This window comes from Ceratotherium simum, chromosome 17 (assembly GCF_057802395.1).
Source record: "Ceratotherium simum simum isolate JZ-2026a chromosome 17, ASM5780239v1, whole genome shotgun sequence".
Lineage (NCBI taxonomy): Eukaryota > Metazoa > Chordata > Mammalia > Perissodactyla > Rhinocerotidae > Ceratotherium > Ceratotherium simum.
Window position 1 is genome coordinate 51,640,768 of NC_141916.1, and position 17,646 is coordinate 51,658,413.

The window sequence follows — 17,646 nt, forward strand, 5'->3', positions numbered from 1 at the left end:
CTGTTTACCTTCTATTTAATTTCCCCTTCTTTTTCTATTTTCCTAAGGTTAAAGCTTAGATGATTGATTTTAGAGGTTTATTCTTTTCTAATATATGCATTCAATGCTATAAATTTCCTCTAAGTACTGCTTTCATTGTATTCCACAAATTTTGATGTTGTATTTTTATTTTCATTTAGTTTGAAAGGTGTTTTAATTTTCTTGAAATTTCTTCTTTGATTCATATATTATTTATAAACATGTTAAATCTCCAAGTATGTTGGATTTTTCAGCTATCTTTCTGTTATTAACTTTTAGTTTAATTCCATTATGGTCTGAGAGCATACATTGTGTGATTTCTATTTTTTTCATGTTTTTAAGGTGTGCTCTGTGGCCAAGAATGTGGTCTAACTTGGTGGATGTTCAATATAACCTTGAGACCAATGTGTATTCCACTGTTGTTAGATGAAGTAGTCTGTAGATGTCAATTACATTATATCCAGTTGATGGTGCTGTTAGTTCAACTACGTCCTTATGATTTTCTGCCTACTGGATCTGTTCATTTCTGATAGAGGGTATTGAACTCTTCAGCTATAGTAGTGGATTCATCTATTTCTCCTTGCAGATTCATCTATTTCTCCTTCAGCTTTTGCCTCACGTATTTTGACACTCTGTTGTTAGGCACATATACATTTATAATCATTATGTCTTCTTGGAGAATTAATCTTTTTATTATTATGTAATGTCCCTCTTTTTCCCTGCTCTGATAAGTTGTGGTTCTATGTATCTCTCTTCAATTTTGGAGTAGTGGTTTTCCATGTAACCACAGTTCTCTGATGGATCTAAGAAAAGATGTGGATTTTCAGTTTTCCAGTTTTTTTCTTGTTATATAGATGAGAGCAATGACTTCCAAACGCCTTACATGCTAGACCAGAAATATAAAGTCCTTTAGAAGACAGTTTTCTCTGTTAGGCCCTGGTGCTAAATTGATATACCTTATAGTACAGGACAGAGCAGAGGTCTCAGGTTAAGCCTAAACTATAAATTGTAGGCATCTATGAGCATTTCTGAGGGCCTGAGTTGAAAAAGCATAGACCAAAGGCAAAATAGGCTGGGATATAAAAGAAAAGATGATTAATAAAAACCTTGTGTCATTTTATTGTATGTTCTTTAAGGGACAGAACCTTGTCTTTTTGCTTGCCATTGTATCTCCAGCATCATCAGTGCCGATAAAGAAAGTGCTCAATAAATACCCAATGAATGGGTAATCCTGGTTCCATGGAAGTGGAGTTAGCACACTACATCCTGTCTCTCCCACTGAATGCACTGTAAAATCTAGACAGAATGCAGAGAACAGCTATTTGAGGACTCTGGAAACTATATAGTAGCAGCAATTCTATGAAGAACACCAGAATTCAAGGTACCATCAAATCAGTGTTGAATTTAGCTCTCCCCATGCCCATATCAATGCCCTAAACTTAATGTACCCAGAAACCTAGAATTGAGCACCCATCAAGGCACAAACAGAGAGAGCTCCAGGAGAAGCACTCTAGCTCTGGTTTAAGGAGCGGGAAAGTAAACTCCTAACACAGAGAGAGAGTATGAAAATACCTCACATTTTTCTCTCTCTCTTCTCCATTCTTGTGCACTTCAAACCTCAGGCAATTTCATGATGGCAGTGGCACTGGAAACTATGACAACACCTAATAGCCAAAACCTTGAGGGAGGTGCACCGTCCTCTTCATTCAGCAGAGCTGTGGTTCTAAGAGTGTGAGGTCAAATCTCTTGCTTTTTTTCTTTTTTCTCCTGTCGCATGGGCTTACAGATGCAGCCACAATTGCAGAAGTGCACATGAGAGCAGGGTAACTAGAGTCTTCTGGCTAGAGAATGGAAAAGAGAAGCCCCTGGGAACCATTAAGTATTAGGCAGAAGGTGGAAAAAGAGAAACTTTGGAAAGAGAACTCTGAATCTTATTTGTGAACTCTTTGACTCACCCTCCCACCACCCCACAAGCCGTGCATGCCTAGATCTGACCCTAAGTAAACTACCAAAGATACTGAGACCTAAACTAATGAGTAGAACATTGCCCAGGTCCAGATCCTAGAGCACTGGTTGATGCACATGAGAGAAAGAGGAACACTGCAAAGGCTCTGAACACGAAACTGACATTGGAACCAGAGCCCACAGAAGAAGGCCTGAACCTGGTCAGAGTGATTGCCTCTAAAACCAAAAATGTCAATATACCCCCCCAAATTTAAACAAAGTCAAGAGTCGTAACAAAATATTTACTCAAAATGTCCAAAATACAATCCAAAATTATTCAGCATATGAATAAACATGAAAATTTCAACTTGTATGGGAAAAGACAAGCTACAGAAGCCAATGGTGAGATGACACAGATGTTGGAATCATCTGAAAAATATTTTAAAGCAGCTAGTATGAAAATACCCAAAATACCAAATGAATGAAGAAATAAAGGAAGTCATTTAACAAGAATGAGAAATCATCTTTTCCTCATCTCAGTTGCCTTCTTTCTAAATTCATTGCCATTTTTGTCAAGGACAAAAAATTTTTTTCAGTCTTAAATTATGACACCTCAATTTTCCCCAACTGGTACAAAATCATCTTTTTTTACTTACTAAATCATCATATTAATTCTCACATACAAGAGGTTTCTTTTAAATTTCAGGCTTCATATAAATATATAATACATAAGATATTATATATGTGATTTTTCTTTTTATATTTAAAACATTTTAATTAAAAAATAAATTTAAATTTAAATTAAATATTAAAATATTTTAAATATATATTTTTATGTTTATATTTTTTTCTTTTTACACTACATCCAATGTAAGATAATTCCATTCGAACACTCCACTAAGTTTTTCCTTGGACTTCTGTTTACTTTTTTTATTTGTAAATGTCCTTTACTCACTTTTTATTTTTTTCTCTCCTATGAGCTTCCTTGATTTCCTGTATTATTTAAGAAAGACAATACTTTGCATCTGTGTGATGCTTTACAGTTTGTATTGCTCTTTTCAGTGAAATTAATCATTTTTATTCTCAATCATAAGTTTAACCTGATCCCATTGTCTTACATCTTTCTCTAATATTTCCCTCTTCTTATTTGTTAGGACAAATATTTAAGTACGTGCATATTTTTACACAAACTATAAACCAATTTATGACCTCTAGCACTCCATCTCTCATCCTTGAAAACTCTTTATCTGTTACCATTTTTCTGGATCCCAGAAGGAACTGGAATCCTTAGGAACTGGATCCCACCACTACCAATACCTTACCACCCAGGTCCCACACTCACTCCATACAGCCCAGCTTCCTACCTCGATTTGCCAGAAATTCACCTGGTATGAAATCTTGTTCCACATTGTTAGTATTATACATTTTGCCTTCAGTTTTCATGAGCAAGTGAAACCACAGTCAACAAGAATTCTCAACTCCAAGAACGATCTGAAAAAGAAAAACCAGCAAAATTTTCTTTAAGACTTCCTCAATAACCAAAAACGTCAAAATTTTAAGCCACATATGAGTAGGAGTGAAAGAGAAACACTGTGAAGCAAACGGCCACAGAGTCATAAGCTAAAAGAATAGACTGGTGTTTGTAAGGATTTTTTAGTAGACATTGAAGCTAATTCGCTAATAGTACTTTTGTTGTAAGACAAAAAAAATGCTTGTTAATTTAAGCAAAGAAAATAAGAATTTATTGAGAGGAATGAGATGGTTCTCAGAGGAAGTGACTATTAGACAAATAAAAAGAACGGCAACTCTAATCTCAAAATTCATTCCCAAGAGCTCACCCTCCTTCAAAAAAAACATTTTCAAGAGGTACAAGCAGTGTCTTTATCTAAAGACTTAAGTCTCAGCATGCTTGAGTAGTCTCTTTTATCATTGAACTATAAGACAGATACAGAAAAGTCATTGTGACAACATCAAGAATGAGAAATCTAACCTCGTGTGGAGGAGTCAGAAAATGACTCTGTAGTAGAGTGATGATTAAACTAAAAATAAGAGTGAACAAACTCAACTCCCTCACAGCAGCTGCCTCTGTCTCCATCCTCCCTCACTCACTGGTGGCCCTTTGCTCCATGAATGACCCAAGAGAAATCTTTCTCCTCTGCTCTGGAAATTACAGGTTTGTTGCAGGGCCATTACTAATTTGGCTACAACTCCAGCTACTCTAGAACTTTTTGAGATATTTCAAGAAGTTGCTGCTACAAAAGCTGCTCCCCAAACTCGATGTTATTAAAAAATGGACATGAAAAGTATGTAGTTCTTGTATAAACTCTGTCTGAAAAAGGTGCTCCCACTGGAATATTAGCAGCCAGGAGACTCTTCACTAGCAGTAGCATCTTAGCAGATTTATCTCTTTCTTGTTTATAAACTTCTGTAAGGAGACTTTTTAGTAAAATATAACTTAAAGAAATGTGCATAAATCATAAGTGAACAAATGTTTTAAAATTTGACACACAGTATAACAAGTGCCCAGATCAAGATATAAAACATATATGTCCTCCTTGTGCCCTGTCACACTCATTACCCCCAAGTATAATCACTGTCCTAACTTGTGACCCCAGAAATTATTTTTGGCTAGTCTTGGACTGTATATAGATAGAATTATACAACATGCTATCTTTTGTGTCTGGATTCTGTCTCTCAACACAATATCTATGAGTTATCTATGTTGTCAGGCATAGCATTAGTTTGTTAATGTTTATTGCTGAGTAGATTTACTTATCCATTATTTATCTGGGTATTTGTCTGCTATTAATGGGCATTTGGGTTGCTTCTATTTTCTGGCTATTAGGAAAAAGCAGCTATGAACACTTGTGTGCAAGTTTTTTTGGTGAACATATGTACACCTTTCTGTTGAGTGTATACTGAGGGAGGGGAACTTCTGAGTGATAAGGTTTGCTTATATTGAGCTTTAGTAGATTTATTAATTTTTCCATTTCATTTATTTTTTCAAAGAACCAGTTTTTTGTTTGGTTAATTCTCTCTATTGCATATCTTTTTTATCTTCTTAATTTCTGATCTTTAAATTTTCCTCTTTGTTTTTTGGGGGGTTCAATTTGCTGTTTTATTTATTTATTTTTATTTTTTGTGCATGTGTGAGGAAGATTATCCCTGAGCTAACCTCTGTTGCCAATCCTCCTCTTTTTGCTGAGGAAGATTGGCCCTGGGTTAACATCCTTGCCCATCTTCCTCAACTTTACATGGGACATCGCCACAGCATGGCTTGACAGCAGTGCAATGGTCCACGCCGGGATCCGAACCTGTGAACCCTGGGCCGCCAAAGCGGAGCGCGTGAACTTAACCGCTATGCCATCAGGACGGCCCCTCAGTTTGCTCTTTTTAATCTCACTTTTTGAGATAGACAGTTTGCTCATTGATTTTCATCCTTTCTCCTTTACCAATATGTGCATTTAAGGTTATAAAGTTCTTTATAGGCACAATATTAATTAAATCTTGCAAGTTTTGCTATAGGTTGATTGTCATTATTTGTGGTAGATATGTTCTATAAAATTTCCAAGAACACTGAATTAATGAATATTGAGCCATTACTCCTAGAAGAAATACAGGGTTAGGTTCCCATGATCCTCTAGTCACAGAGTCTTTATCAACCAATCGATACATGACCTTGCTTTATGTGTGTTTCTGTTTAAAGACACCTTATTTAACATATTAACATATGTTAATTCATTAACATTGAACTCATGGCCAACAGCACTAGATCTCACTCACACCTGAACAAAGCTTCTGTAACACACATATTTCCTCCATAAGGCATATCATAGTTGTCTTTCATTTAGGAACACTAGACAGCACTTCAGCCCCATGCTTGTGGACCATTGTAAATAGTGAAATCACCAACAAAAAGCACAAAAATGAAAAAGAAAAAAAAATATGGCACTAACTTGATGGAAAAAAGGACAACTATTTACAGAATGAGGGCTGAAATGAGAAGGGGAGCATTATCGTGTTCAACCTCAACTGGGAAAGTGCTTGTTGAGAGACAAATGTTTCACTGCTCTGCATGCATCCTCACATGACTACAAAAGCATCCCAAGTATTGATTCTGGAGTTACAAATAAATTTTAGCCAATAGGTGAATTTGCAATACAACTATGAATAATGAGGTTCAACTGTATCTTGTTTTTATTTCATCCACTTAAAATATTTTTAATTTCTATTTTGGGGCAAGGGGTTATCTAGAAGTGTATTGTTTAACTCTCAAATATTTGAATTATTAAATTATCTTTTCATTGCTGATATCTATCTTAAGTCCACTGCGGTTGGTAAAAATACTTTGAATTATTTCAATCCCTTAAAATATATTAAAACTTGCTTTATAGCCTAGAATGTAATCAATTTTACTAGGCATTTCAAATCCCCTAGAAAAAAATGTGTATTCTCATTATTGGTTAGCATGTTCTCTATGTCAACCAGTTCACCATTATTTTACTATTGCTTTAGTGATTATTCTAAGATTAAACTAGTATCCTTGACTTCATGTTCTCTAATATATCTTAGCACTTTACCACTCCCAAGAAATACTAGGACCCTAGAGTGCTTTAACACAAATTACTTCTTTCCCAATTTTTTATTGATGTTATGAATTTGATTCTAGTTTCATTTTTACACTTCTCAAGGTATTTTTATTATTGTTTTGTAGAATCAACATTCATTTATATTACCCTTTCCATGGCTCTTCATTTCTTTTCTGCATTTCCATGTTTCCATCTGGAATCGTTTTCCTTCTGCTTGAGGAACTCCTTTTAATATTTCTTTCAGTGTAGTCTCGGTGGTGTAGGGGCACTAGCCTGTGTAACCTTTAAGAACCATGTGTACTTCTGACTCTCTTCTGGGCAGGACGCCAACCTTCTGGCAGGACGCCCAGTTGGTGGGATTTGTAACGATCCAGAGCCTGGCCAGCCAGGATCTTATCTTATCTCACTCAAAGAACATTGCGTCTTAAAGGAACAAAAAGCCCCTCCACAGGAGCTATTGTTCTTGGGAATGCTGGCTGTACCAGGGACAGACCCTCTTGACAAGCATATAGCCTTTGTGCTCCTGCCTATATAAACGACCCTCTCCCCACCGGCGGTTGTGGTGCACACTTCCATGCAGCCAGCCACCACTGGACATTCCCTGTAACTCCCAATAAACCTAGATGTCTTGTTTGCCATCTCTGGGTCTTTTCCTCCGTCTTTCTGCAACTGCTCACCCCACACTGCTTACCCAACTGGGCATGCAGCCAGACGGGTGGTGATAAATCTTGAAATGTCTTTGTGCTGACTTGATCTCTGAAACACATCTTCATCGGTTTTAAAAATCTAGGTTTTCTGTTGATTTCTTTCACCACTTTAAAAAATGTCATTTCCTGGTCTTCTGGCTCCCATTATTTCCGTTATAAAGGCACAGGTCATTCTTACTATTCCTCCTTCTTTTTACTGCTTTTTCTTTTCAACTTTGCCTTCGTTTGCAGCAGTTTTACTATGATTTTCCTAGGTGTAATTTTTAAAATCTATCTTGATTAAAATTTGCTGGGCTTCTTGAACTTGTAGCTTGATGTCTTTATTCTCACTTGAAAATTTCTTGGCCATTATCTCTTAAAGTATTACTTTCTTCCTTTCTTCTGTTTTCCCACTTCTCAGCACCCAACGGCACTTGCATTAGATCTTTCTATCATTGTCCTTATATCTTGTATGGTATTTTCTGTATTGGCTGTCTGTACTTCAGTCTGGATTTTTTGCTGAACTATCTTCCATTTCACTAATCCTTTCTTCTGCTGAGATCAATCTGCTTTTAAACCTATCTATTTCATCATCAATTCCTATTGCATTTTTCAATTATAAAGTTTCCATTTGATTTTTATTTAGAAATTCTACTTCTCTGGTGAAACCCTTCATTTTTGTCAACTATTCTCCAGAACACATTAATTACAGTGATTTTGAAGTTTGAGTTTGATAATTCTAATACCTGGGTCGTCTGTGTGTCTGTTGCTTATTTATTTATATTTGTCTGTTTATTTGTTTTACCTCTTGGTACAATAAGAGAATTTTTGCTTAAATGTCGTCAATGTAATGCTTGTTTGTCCTAGCACCTAAGGTGAAGCCCTCTACTAATTCCATCTGAGAGCCCGGATTTTTACTAAAGCTCCTTCTCCTTGTCAGAGCCCGAATCTGAATTTTTCTTTCAACAGCACATGACTGTCAAAACTCCACTCTGCTTTTCAGTTTTCTTCTTAGTCTCCTTCCCTGTGAAGTTTCAATAATTTGGCAAATGGCTTGAGGGAAAAGCAGTGATCTCACTTCTTTGGCCCTCCCTTCTGTTTGGGATTTTGACCCTTCAAGTGCATTGGCACAGATTTGTATCTCTCCTAGGAGAGGGCGGTTAGCCATGGCCTCTGCCTGGGTTCTCAGCATGTGACCAACTGCTGAGATGCCCCTTGGAGAACAGTGGCTTCTAAAATGTTGACTCACTTCTCTGTGGTCCCCCTTCCAGAATATTTGCTGCTCCTCCCATTACCTTCAAAGCTCTCCAATGTGTTAAAAGAGATTAAAAAAAAAAAAAATCTGACTCTTCTAGCTGTTCTCAGATGAGCTTGGTATCTCTCAATTTGTATTATCATAGACAGCAGTGGATATGAACTTTCAGATTTATCCTCTTGACATTCTTTTATGATTTTGTTGTCAGTTTAAAGAGGACAAGAAATAAACCTTGATAAATTTCCCATCATCTTGGAATTCCAACACAGGTGGCAGAACTAATAACATTACTTTTACTATTATTATCATGGCATGATAACATAAAACTACAGTTTATTATCACTTACTATGACAGAAGATTTAAATATGCACTCTCGTTTAATTGGTACAACGAGATAATGAGGCTGATATTATTACTTTTGTTTTAAGATGAACTCTTTGGGTGAGGGAGTAAGTAATTTCCCCCAAGTTCACACAGTTAGTGATAAAGTCTACAACTAAATGACTGATTTGAAAAAAAAGTTTGAAATCTTAAGGCTCTGAGTAATCAGTAAAAACAAGTGTTGACACATTTGGCATTTGTGGTTGGTTAGTCACATGGTCTATTTATATCAACTCTTTCGGTTTCTACAATCTTATAACTGCTCCTGGTTCCGAGAAAAGGAAACTTAAAAACAAGTGCCTGGAGACAATGACGTGGATACTCATTTGCCGTTTGCCATGTATTTTCAAAGCCTCCTACCTTCAACCACGGTGCCAGATGGGCTCTGAGTATACAATAATGAGCAAGACATAGTACTTTCCTTTGACGAACTTAATAGGAATCCACAAAGCCAATGGTATATATGATTCATTGTAACAAGTTGCAAAAGGCAGTAAAATAAGTTTTATGAAAGCACTTAATGAGGATACATATCTCAGGGAAAGTTTTCTCAAGGAAGTATTGAGAATTTATGAATTGAATTGATGAACTGAAAAATTGAGTAGGAGTTAACTAGAAAAGTGAGGCATTTGAGATGGAGGGAGAAGGGTTCCAGCTGAAGAAAACTGCATTTATTGATGCCCAAAGAGAAGAGAATATATAGTATAAGTGGGAAACAACCTGAAATTTAAGAGGACTTGAGCACAAACTGTGAAAGGAGAAGTGTGAGAGAATAACTTTCCAGTTAACACAAGGGCTTTATATTAAACTATGTGAATTTCATAACTTCTAAGCCATGTCATCCTGTTTGCTTTTTTAGGCAACTCTATGTCAGCAGCTGATGCTGTATGTAAGATGCAGTGAAATGTGTTTACATGGTCCCTGGGGTGTTGCAGTGTGAGGGGAGTGAGTACACAGAGAGTGTGTTCTTTTAATTTCACTCAACAAAATGATTTTTTTTCTTTTCCAAAAAGAGATTGTTAAAATTGGGTCTATATCTAAGAGACAGAAATGAGGGACTAATCGACTGGATGTGAAAGGAAAGGAAAAAACTCCTTCAGGGTACCTGTTACTACTCAATAGAAGTGACTATCTCAAGTAACTAATACAAAAGTTATGCTCTTGGATTTTTTTTTTTACTGGAACAGCTCAAAGTTACAGGAAACAGCAAAAAGTCATGAAAATTATTTACTCCTAACTGACCTCTGCCCCACTTCCGTTGGGCCTTTCTGCCTTTGACAGCAGAATGGATAGTAGATGTATTCCGTGAGAAAGGAATAAAAAAGGCAGTATACTATAATGTGAAGGAACATGGCCTTTGGAGCAAAAAAAGCCCAACCCAAATATGCTTCTTGTAGCCTGGTAGTTTGACTTTACACATACGTGGTAGGCAGAATAATGGCCTCCAAAGATGCCGTGTCTTAATCCCTAAAACCTGTGGATATGTTACCTTTCATGAAAAAAAAGTCTTTGAAGATATGGTTAAGTTAAGAATCTTGAGATAGGAGATTATCCTAGATTTATCCTGGATTTTCTGGGTGGGCCCAATTTAATCACGAGTCCTTATTAGAGGAAGGCAGCAGTATCACAGTCTGAGAGAGATTTGAAGATGTTACGCTGCTCGCTTTGAAGATGTAGCAAGAGGCCACAAGCCAAGCAATACAAGTGGCCTATAGAAGCTGTAAAAGGCAAGGAAACAGATTCTCCCCTAGAGCACAAAAGGAACTCAGCTCTACCAACATCTTAATTTTTGCTCAATAAGATCCGTTTTCAACCTCTGACCTCCAGAACTGTAAGATAATAATTTCTGTTGTTTTTAAACTGCTGATTTGTGATAATTTATTATACAAATTATTATAGCATATTAATTAAGTTCTCTCATTCTTTAGATCTATATGGTGACAGCCTTGTTCTGAAGAATTAAATCTATGATTTAGGTAAAGGTGTCCAAACTTCAGCTGTTAACATAGTTATTATTCAGTTACTAATAATTCACACCTGCTTAAGGACATATCCTGAACCTAAAGGTCTCTGAAACCTTCCTGACGAAGCTTTGATTTGGAGAATACCCGCAACCTTTCGCTCCAGAGCTCAGATAAAGCTGGTTTCCCCGAAGGTACAACACTGGCCAGACACTGTTCTGATTGGCCAGTGTCTGGATTTAAATATTCTGAATATCAATGTTTCTTCAAGAGTAAGAGAAATGGTATGTTTCATCCTAGTGCATCATGAAAAGGATCTAAGAGAAATGAGTGAAGCCCGCTAAGCAAAGCAACTACTATTAAGTAGCCCAGCAGAGAAAAGTACCCGCTTCAAGAAGCAAAAGCACTGAGCATGAGCAGTGACTAGTGAGTTGTGACTGGGCAAAAAATGATTCTACGTGCAGGACCAGCATATGGACATGCAGTCTGTCCAGTAGCACGGTTTTGCATGCTCAAGAGGGCCCCACACTTGGTTTAATAACCTACCATCAGTGTATTGAAATTATCAATAATTTTTAAACAAGGCTGTCCACACTTTTATGTTGCACTTGACCCTTAAATTTATGTAGTGGGTTCTGACTCTGTGTGCATGAAAGGGATGAATTAGTTTTTGCTTCATCTAGTATAGCTTTTATTTTTTAACTAAATTTTTCAGATCATTATAGATTCACATGCAGTTGTAAGAAATATTACAGAAAGACCCCATGTCCCCTGTACCCAGTTTTCCCCAGCGGCAACATCTTAAAAAGTACACTATGATATCACAACCAAGATGATGACATTGACACAGTCATGATACAGAACCATTCTATCGCCACATGGATCTGTCCTGTAGCTCCTTTACAGCCATACTCTCCTTTTCTCTCCCCTCATCCATCCCCAGAACCTTCTGTCTATCTCTATAATGTTGTCATTTCAAGAATATTATATAAATGAAATCATATATTATATAACCTTTTGTGATTGGCTTTTTTGATTTAACATAATTCCCTTGAGATTCAACCAAGTTATTGCATGTATCAATAGTCCACTCCTTTTCTGTTGCTGAGTAGTATTCTACTGTATGGTTGTAACAGTGTTTGTATAATCATTAACCCATTGCAGGATATCTGGTTTTTTACAGGTTTGGGGTACTACAAATAAAGCTGCATGTTTAGTTTTAAAAGAAACTCTCAGAGTCACAACAAAATGGCAGAATAGGAGGCTCTGGACTCTTCCCCACCACAGATATACCAATTCCACAGCAACATATAGATTAATTCCCTTTATGAGAAATCTAGAAACTGGCTGAGCAGCTCCTGCATCCTGGGTGAGTGTGAAATTGCCTAGATGGAAACTGGTAGAAAAAGCTGACAACACTCTTTCGTCATACTCCCCATCCCCCATACGTGCCATATAATCAGGAAGGATGGCCAGCTCCCAGAGTATCCCTGAGGAGTAAAGAGTTTGGACAGCATATCTAGTATCCCAACTTTTCCAGTTGCTACCTGAGGAACTATCTTCTAAATTGTATGTCTTAAAGAGCTGACAAGGCTGGGCATAGACTAATCCCCTGGGGACTACAGAAAACAAAAGGGAAGTTTTAAATGAGCCTGAGTGCACTTCTCATAGCTCCTCCCTCAGCTCAGTGCAGAGTGAGAAGGCAATAAAGGCCACTCCCAGCTTCTCATTAGAAAGAGTTGGACCACACTCAAACCACAAATTTTCTGGCTGCTACGCAAGGGCCTGGCTTCTAACTTGCCTATCTCAGAGAGCTAACAAGGCCCAGCACATGCTAATCTTGATGGGACCTGGAGTACTCTAAACTCCTGGGGGTCACTAAGAACAAAGATGGAGGTTTGGATGAGCATAAAGGTTTAAAATGTTGTACATACATACAATGGAATATTATTCAGCCTTAGAAAAGAAGGAAATCCTGCAATATGCAACAATATGGATGCATCTTGAGGACATTATGCTAAATGAAATAACCCAGTCACAGAAGGACTAATACGGCATGATTCCATTTACATGAGGTATCTAAAATAATTGAACTGATAGAAGAAAAGATCAGGATGTTGATTTCCAGAAGTTGGGAGGAGGGAAGAATGGAGAGTTGCTAATTAACATGTATAAAATTTCAGTTACGGAAGATAAATAAGTTTTAGAGATATGCTGTACAACATTGTGCCTATAGATAACCATACTATATTGTACACTTAAAAATCTGTAAAAAGGGGAGATCTATTAAGTGTTATTACTACAATAAAAAAAATGAAACTGTCAATCTGTTTTTCAGAACGTCTATAACATTTTATATTCTCACCAGCAATGTACGATCCAGTTTCTCTGCATCCTCATCAGAATTTAGTGTTGCAAGGGCCAGCCCCGTGGCTTAGTGGTTAAGTGCGCGCACTCCGCTGCTGGCGGCCCGGGTTCGGATCCCGGGCGCGCACCGACGCACCGCTTCTCCCGCCATGCTGAGGCCGCGTCCCACATACAGCAACTAGAAGGATGTGCAACTGTGACATACAACTATCTACTGGGGCTTTGGGGAAAATAAATAAATAAGTAAAATCTTTAAAAAAAAAAAAAAGAATTTAGTGTTGCCGCTCTTTTTCAGTAATTCTGGCAGGTATATAGTTATATATCATTGTGGTTTTAATTTGCATTTCTCTATGGCTAATGATGTTGAAGTCTTTCCTTGGGCTTGTCGTCTGTATTTTCTCTTCTGTTCACATCTGCTCATGTCTTTTGTCCATTATGTAGTGAAGAATTAACTACCCAAAAAGATGTCTAGCCTTTGCCCCACCTCCTGGGAAATAACCTCTAAACCTTTGGAATATCCCAAGTAATAGAAGCATCCTGGTTATACAGTTTATGCTAAAGTGAGGCTAGCCACAGAAGAAAAAATAACCAGGTGAGTAAAGGGTTGGGACTTTGAGCCACATGATATTAGCCCTATGTCTGGGAGTTGAAGGAGGCTATATTAAAGTAAATTGCTTTCCCATACACCAACAATGAACAAGCAGAATGTGAAATCTAAAACAAAATACTATTTATATTAGTACCCTAAAAAATTAAATACTTAGGTATAATCTAACAAAATATGTACAAATCCTGTATGTGAAAAAGTACAAAACTCTGATGAACAAAAAATCAAAGAACTAAATAAATGGAGAGATATTCTATGTTCGTGGATAAGAAGACTCAATATTGTCAAGATGTCAGTTCTTCCCAACTTGATTTATAGATTCAATATAATCCTGATCAAAACCTGGATTTTGACAAACTAAATTCTAAAGTTTATATGGGGAGGCAAAGGACCCAGAATAGTTGATACAATATTAAAGAAGAAGAAAATTGGAAGACTGACCCTACCTGACTTCAAGACTTACTGTATGGCCACAGTAATCAAGACAGTATGGTATTGGTGAAAGAACAGACAAATAGATCAATAGAACAGAATAGAGAGCCCAGAAATAGACCACCATAAATATAGCCAACTGATCTTTGACAAAGGAGCAAAGGCAATACAATGAAGCAAAGACAGTCTCTTCAACAAATGGTTCTGGAACAAAAAAAAATCCACATGCAAAAAAAAAATAAATAAAGAATCTAGACACTGACCTACACCCTTCACAAAAATTAACTCAAATGGATCATAAACCTAAAGGTAAAGTGCAAAACTGTAAAACTTCTAGAAGATAACATAGGAAAAAACCTAGATGACCTGGGGTATGGTGATGTCTTTTAGATACATCAAAGACATGATACCTGAAAGAAATAATGGATAAGCTGGACTTCATTAAAATTAGACTTCTGCTTTGTGAAAAGAAATATCAAGAGAATTAGAAGACAAGTCACAAACTGGGAGAAAATATTTGCAAAAGACACATCTAATAAAAGACTGTCATCCAAAATATAAAAAGAACTCCTAAAACTCAACAACAGGAAAATAAACAACCCAATTAAAGAATGAGCCAAAGACCTTAACAGACATTTCACCAAAGAAGATATACAGATGGCAAATAAGCACATGAAAAGATATTCCACATCATATGTCATCAGGGAAGTACAAATTAGAACAGCAATGAGATACCACTAGACACCAGTTAGAATGGCCAGAATCCAGAACACTAACACCACCAAATGCTTGCAATGATATGGAGCAACAGGAACTCTCACACATTGCTGGTGTGATTGCAAAATGATATCATCATTTTGGAAAGAGTTTGGTGATTTCCTACAAAATTGAATATACTTGTACCACATGATTCAGCAGTTGCACTCCTTGGTATTGACCCAAAGGGTTTGGAAACTTACACCCACATAAAAACCTCACAAAGATGTTTTTAGCAGCTTTATACATGAGTGCAAAATTTGGAAGCAATCAATATGTCCTTCAGTGGATGAATGGATAAGTAAACTGTGGAACATTCAGACAAAGAAATATTATTCAAAGCTTAAAGGAAATGAATTTTCGACAAAGGAGCCAAGAACATACAATGGAGAAAGGAAAGACTCTTCAACAAATGGTGTTGGGAAAACTGGACAGCCACATGCAAAAAAATGAAAGTAGACCATTATCTTACACCATACACAAAAATTAACTCAAAATGGATTAAAGACTTGAATGTAAGACCTGAAACCATGAAAATTCTAGAAGAAAACATAAGGAGTATGCTCTTCAACATTGGTCATAGCAAGATATTTTCAAGCACTGTGTCTGACAGGGCAAGAGAAACAATAGCAAAAATAAACAAATGGGACTACATCAAACTAAAAACCTTCTGCATAGCAAAGGAAACCATCAACAAAACAAAAAGACAACCTAACAGTTGGGAGAAGATATTTGCAAACCATACATCTGATAAGGGCTTAATCTCAAAAATATATAAAGAACTCATACATCTCAACAACAAAAAAACTAACAACCCTATTAAAAAATGGACAAAAGACCTGAACAGACATTTCTCCAAAGAAGATATACAGATGGCAAATAGGCACATGAAAAGATGTTCAACATCATTAACTGTCAGGGAAATAAAAATCAAAACTACAGTGAGATATCACCTCACACCCTTCAGAATGGCTATAATTAACAAGACAGCAAACAAGTGTTGCAGAGGATGTGGAGAGAAGGGAACTCTCACACACTGCTGGTGGGACTGCAAACTGGTGCAGCCACTATGGAAAACAGTATGGAGATTCCTCAAAAAATTAAGAATAGAACTACCATATGATCCAGCTATTCCACTGCTGGGTATTTATCCAAAGAACATGAAAACACCAATGCATAAAGATACATGCACCCCTGTGTTCACTGCAGCATTATTCACAATAGCCAAGACTTGGAAGCAACCTAAGTGCCCACCAAGGGATGAACGGATAAAGAAGATGTGGTATATATACACAATGGAATACAACTCAGCCATAGGAAACGATGAAATCCAGCCATTTGTGACAACATGGATGGACCTTGAGGGTATTATGCTAAGCTAAGTCAGAGGGACAAAGTCAAATACTATATGATCTCACTCAAAAGTAGAAGATAAAAACACCAACAAACAAACACATAGAGACAGAGATTGGATTGGTGGTTACCAGAGGTGAAGAAGGGAGGGAGGAGGGCGAAAGGGATGATTAGGCACATGTGTGTGGTGATGGATTGTAATTAGCATTTGGGTGGTGAACATGATGTAATCTATGCAGAAATAGAAGCATAATCATGTACACCTGAAATTTATACAATGTTCTAAACCAATGTTACCACAATAAAAAAAAAAAAAGAGGTGGGACTAGCTGGAAAAATAAATAAAGAGGTCAAAGGGTTGAGGTTATGAAAGCCAAAAAAAAAAAAAATGATATGAGCTATCAAGCCATGAAAAGACATGCAGGAACCTTAAATACATATTACTAAGTGAAAGAAGTCAATCTGAATAGGCTGTATGATTCCAACTATACGACATTTTGGAAAAGGCAAAACTATGGAGGCAATAACAAGATCAGAAGTTATACGGGTGAGGGGATGGAGGAGATAAATTAGCAGAGCAAAGAGGATTTTTAGGGCAGTGGAAATATTCTGTATGACATTATAACTATGCATATAGGTCATTATACTTCTGTGCAAAACCATAGAATATACAATACAAGAATGAACCTAAGGTAACTATAGACTTTGGGTGATTACAATGTGTCAATGTAGGTTCATTTTATTTTTTTAGATAAGTTTTGAGTTTACAACAAAATTGAGAGGGAAATCTCTGTACTTTCCTCTGAATTTTGTAGTAAACCCAAAACTTCTCTAAAAAAATAAAATCTTTCTTAAAATACTCACTGCAGGAAAGTGATGTGAGCATCAAGGCAGAGTGAGCTCTTCCCTTAGAATCTCCCCTTAGAATTGATGTAGGAGATGAAAAACACAATGGATGAGATAAAGAAAAATCTGGACTCCCTGGATAACAGAGCTGATATTATGGAGGAGAGAATCAGCAGTCTAGAGTACAGAAATATAGAAATGCTCCATATGGAGGAGGAGAGAGAATTAAGACTAAGAAGAAATGAAGAAATTCTCTGAGAAATATCTGACTCAATTAGGAAATGCAACACAAGGATTATAGCTATTCCAAAGGGAGAAGAGAAGGAGAATGGAGCAGAAATCTTGTTCAAAGATATAATAGTTGAGAGCTTCCCAAACCTGGGGAAGGAGCTGGAAATACAAGTGAAGGAAGCAATTAGAACTCCTAATTATATCAATGTAAAAAGACCT

General features: G+C 36.8%; 1 protein-coding gene across 1 annotated transcript in view; it reads right to left on the minus strand.

Annotated features, from left to right (window-relative positions):
* LOC106803175 (C-type lectin domain family 2 member D) overlaps positions 1-15,540 on the minus strand; it is a 34,912-nt gene extending 19,372 nt beyond the window's left edge. The window contains exons 1-2 of the mRNA XM_087441924.1: positions 13,201-15,540; positions 3,327-3,453 (exon numbers count right to left, since the gene is read on the minus strand). Of these exons, the coding sequence (XP_087298050.1) occupies positions 3,327-3,405 (79 nt within the window). The 5' untranslated portion in view covers positions 3,406-3,453; positions 13,201-15,540. The remainder of the gene's footprint in view (positions 1-3,326; positions 3,454-13,200) is intronic.
* Positions 15,541-17,646: the final 2,106 nt, after the last annotated feature.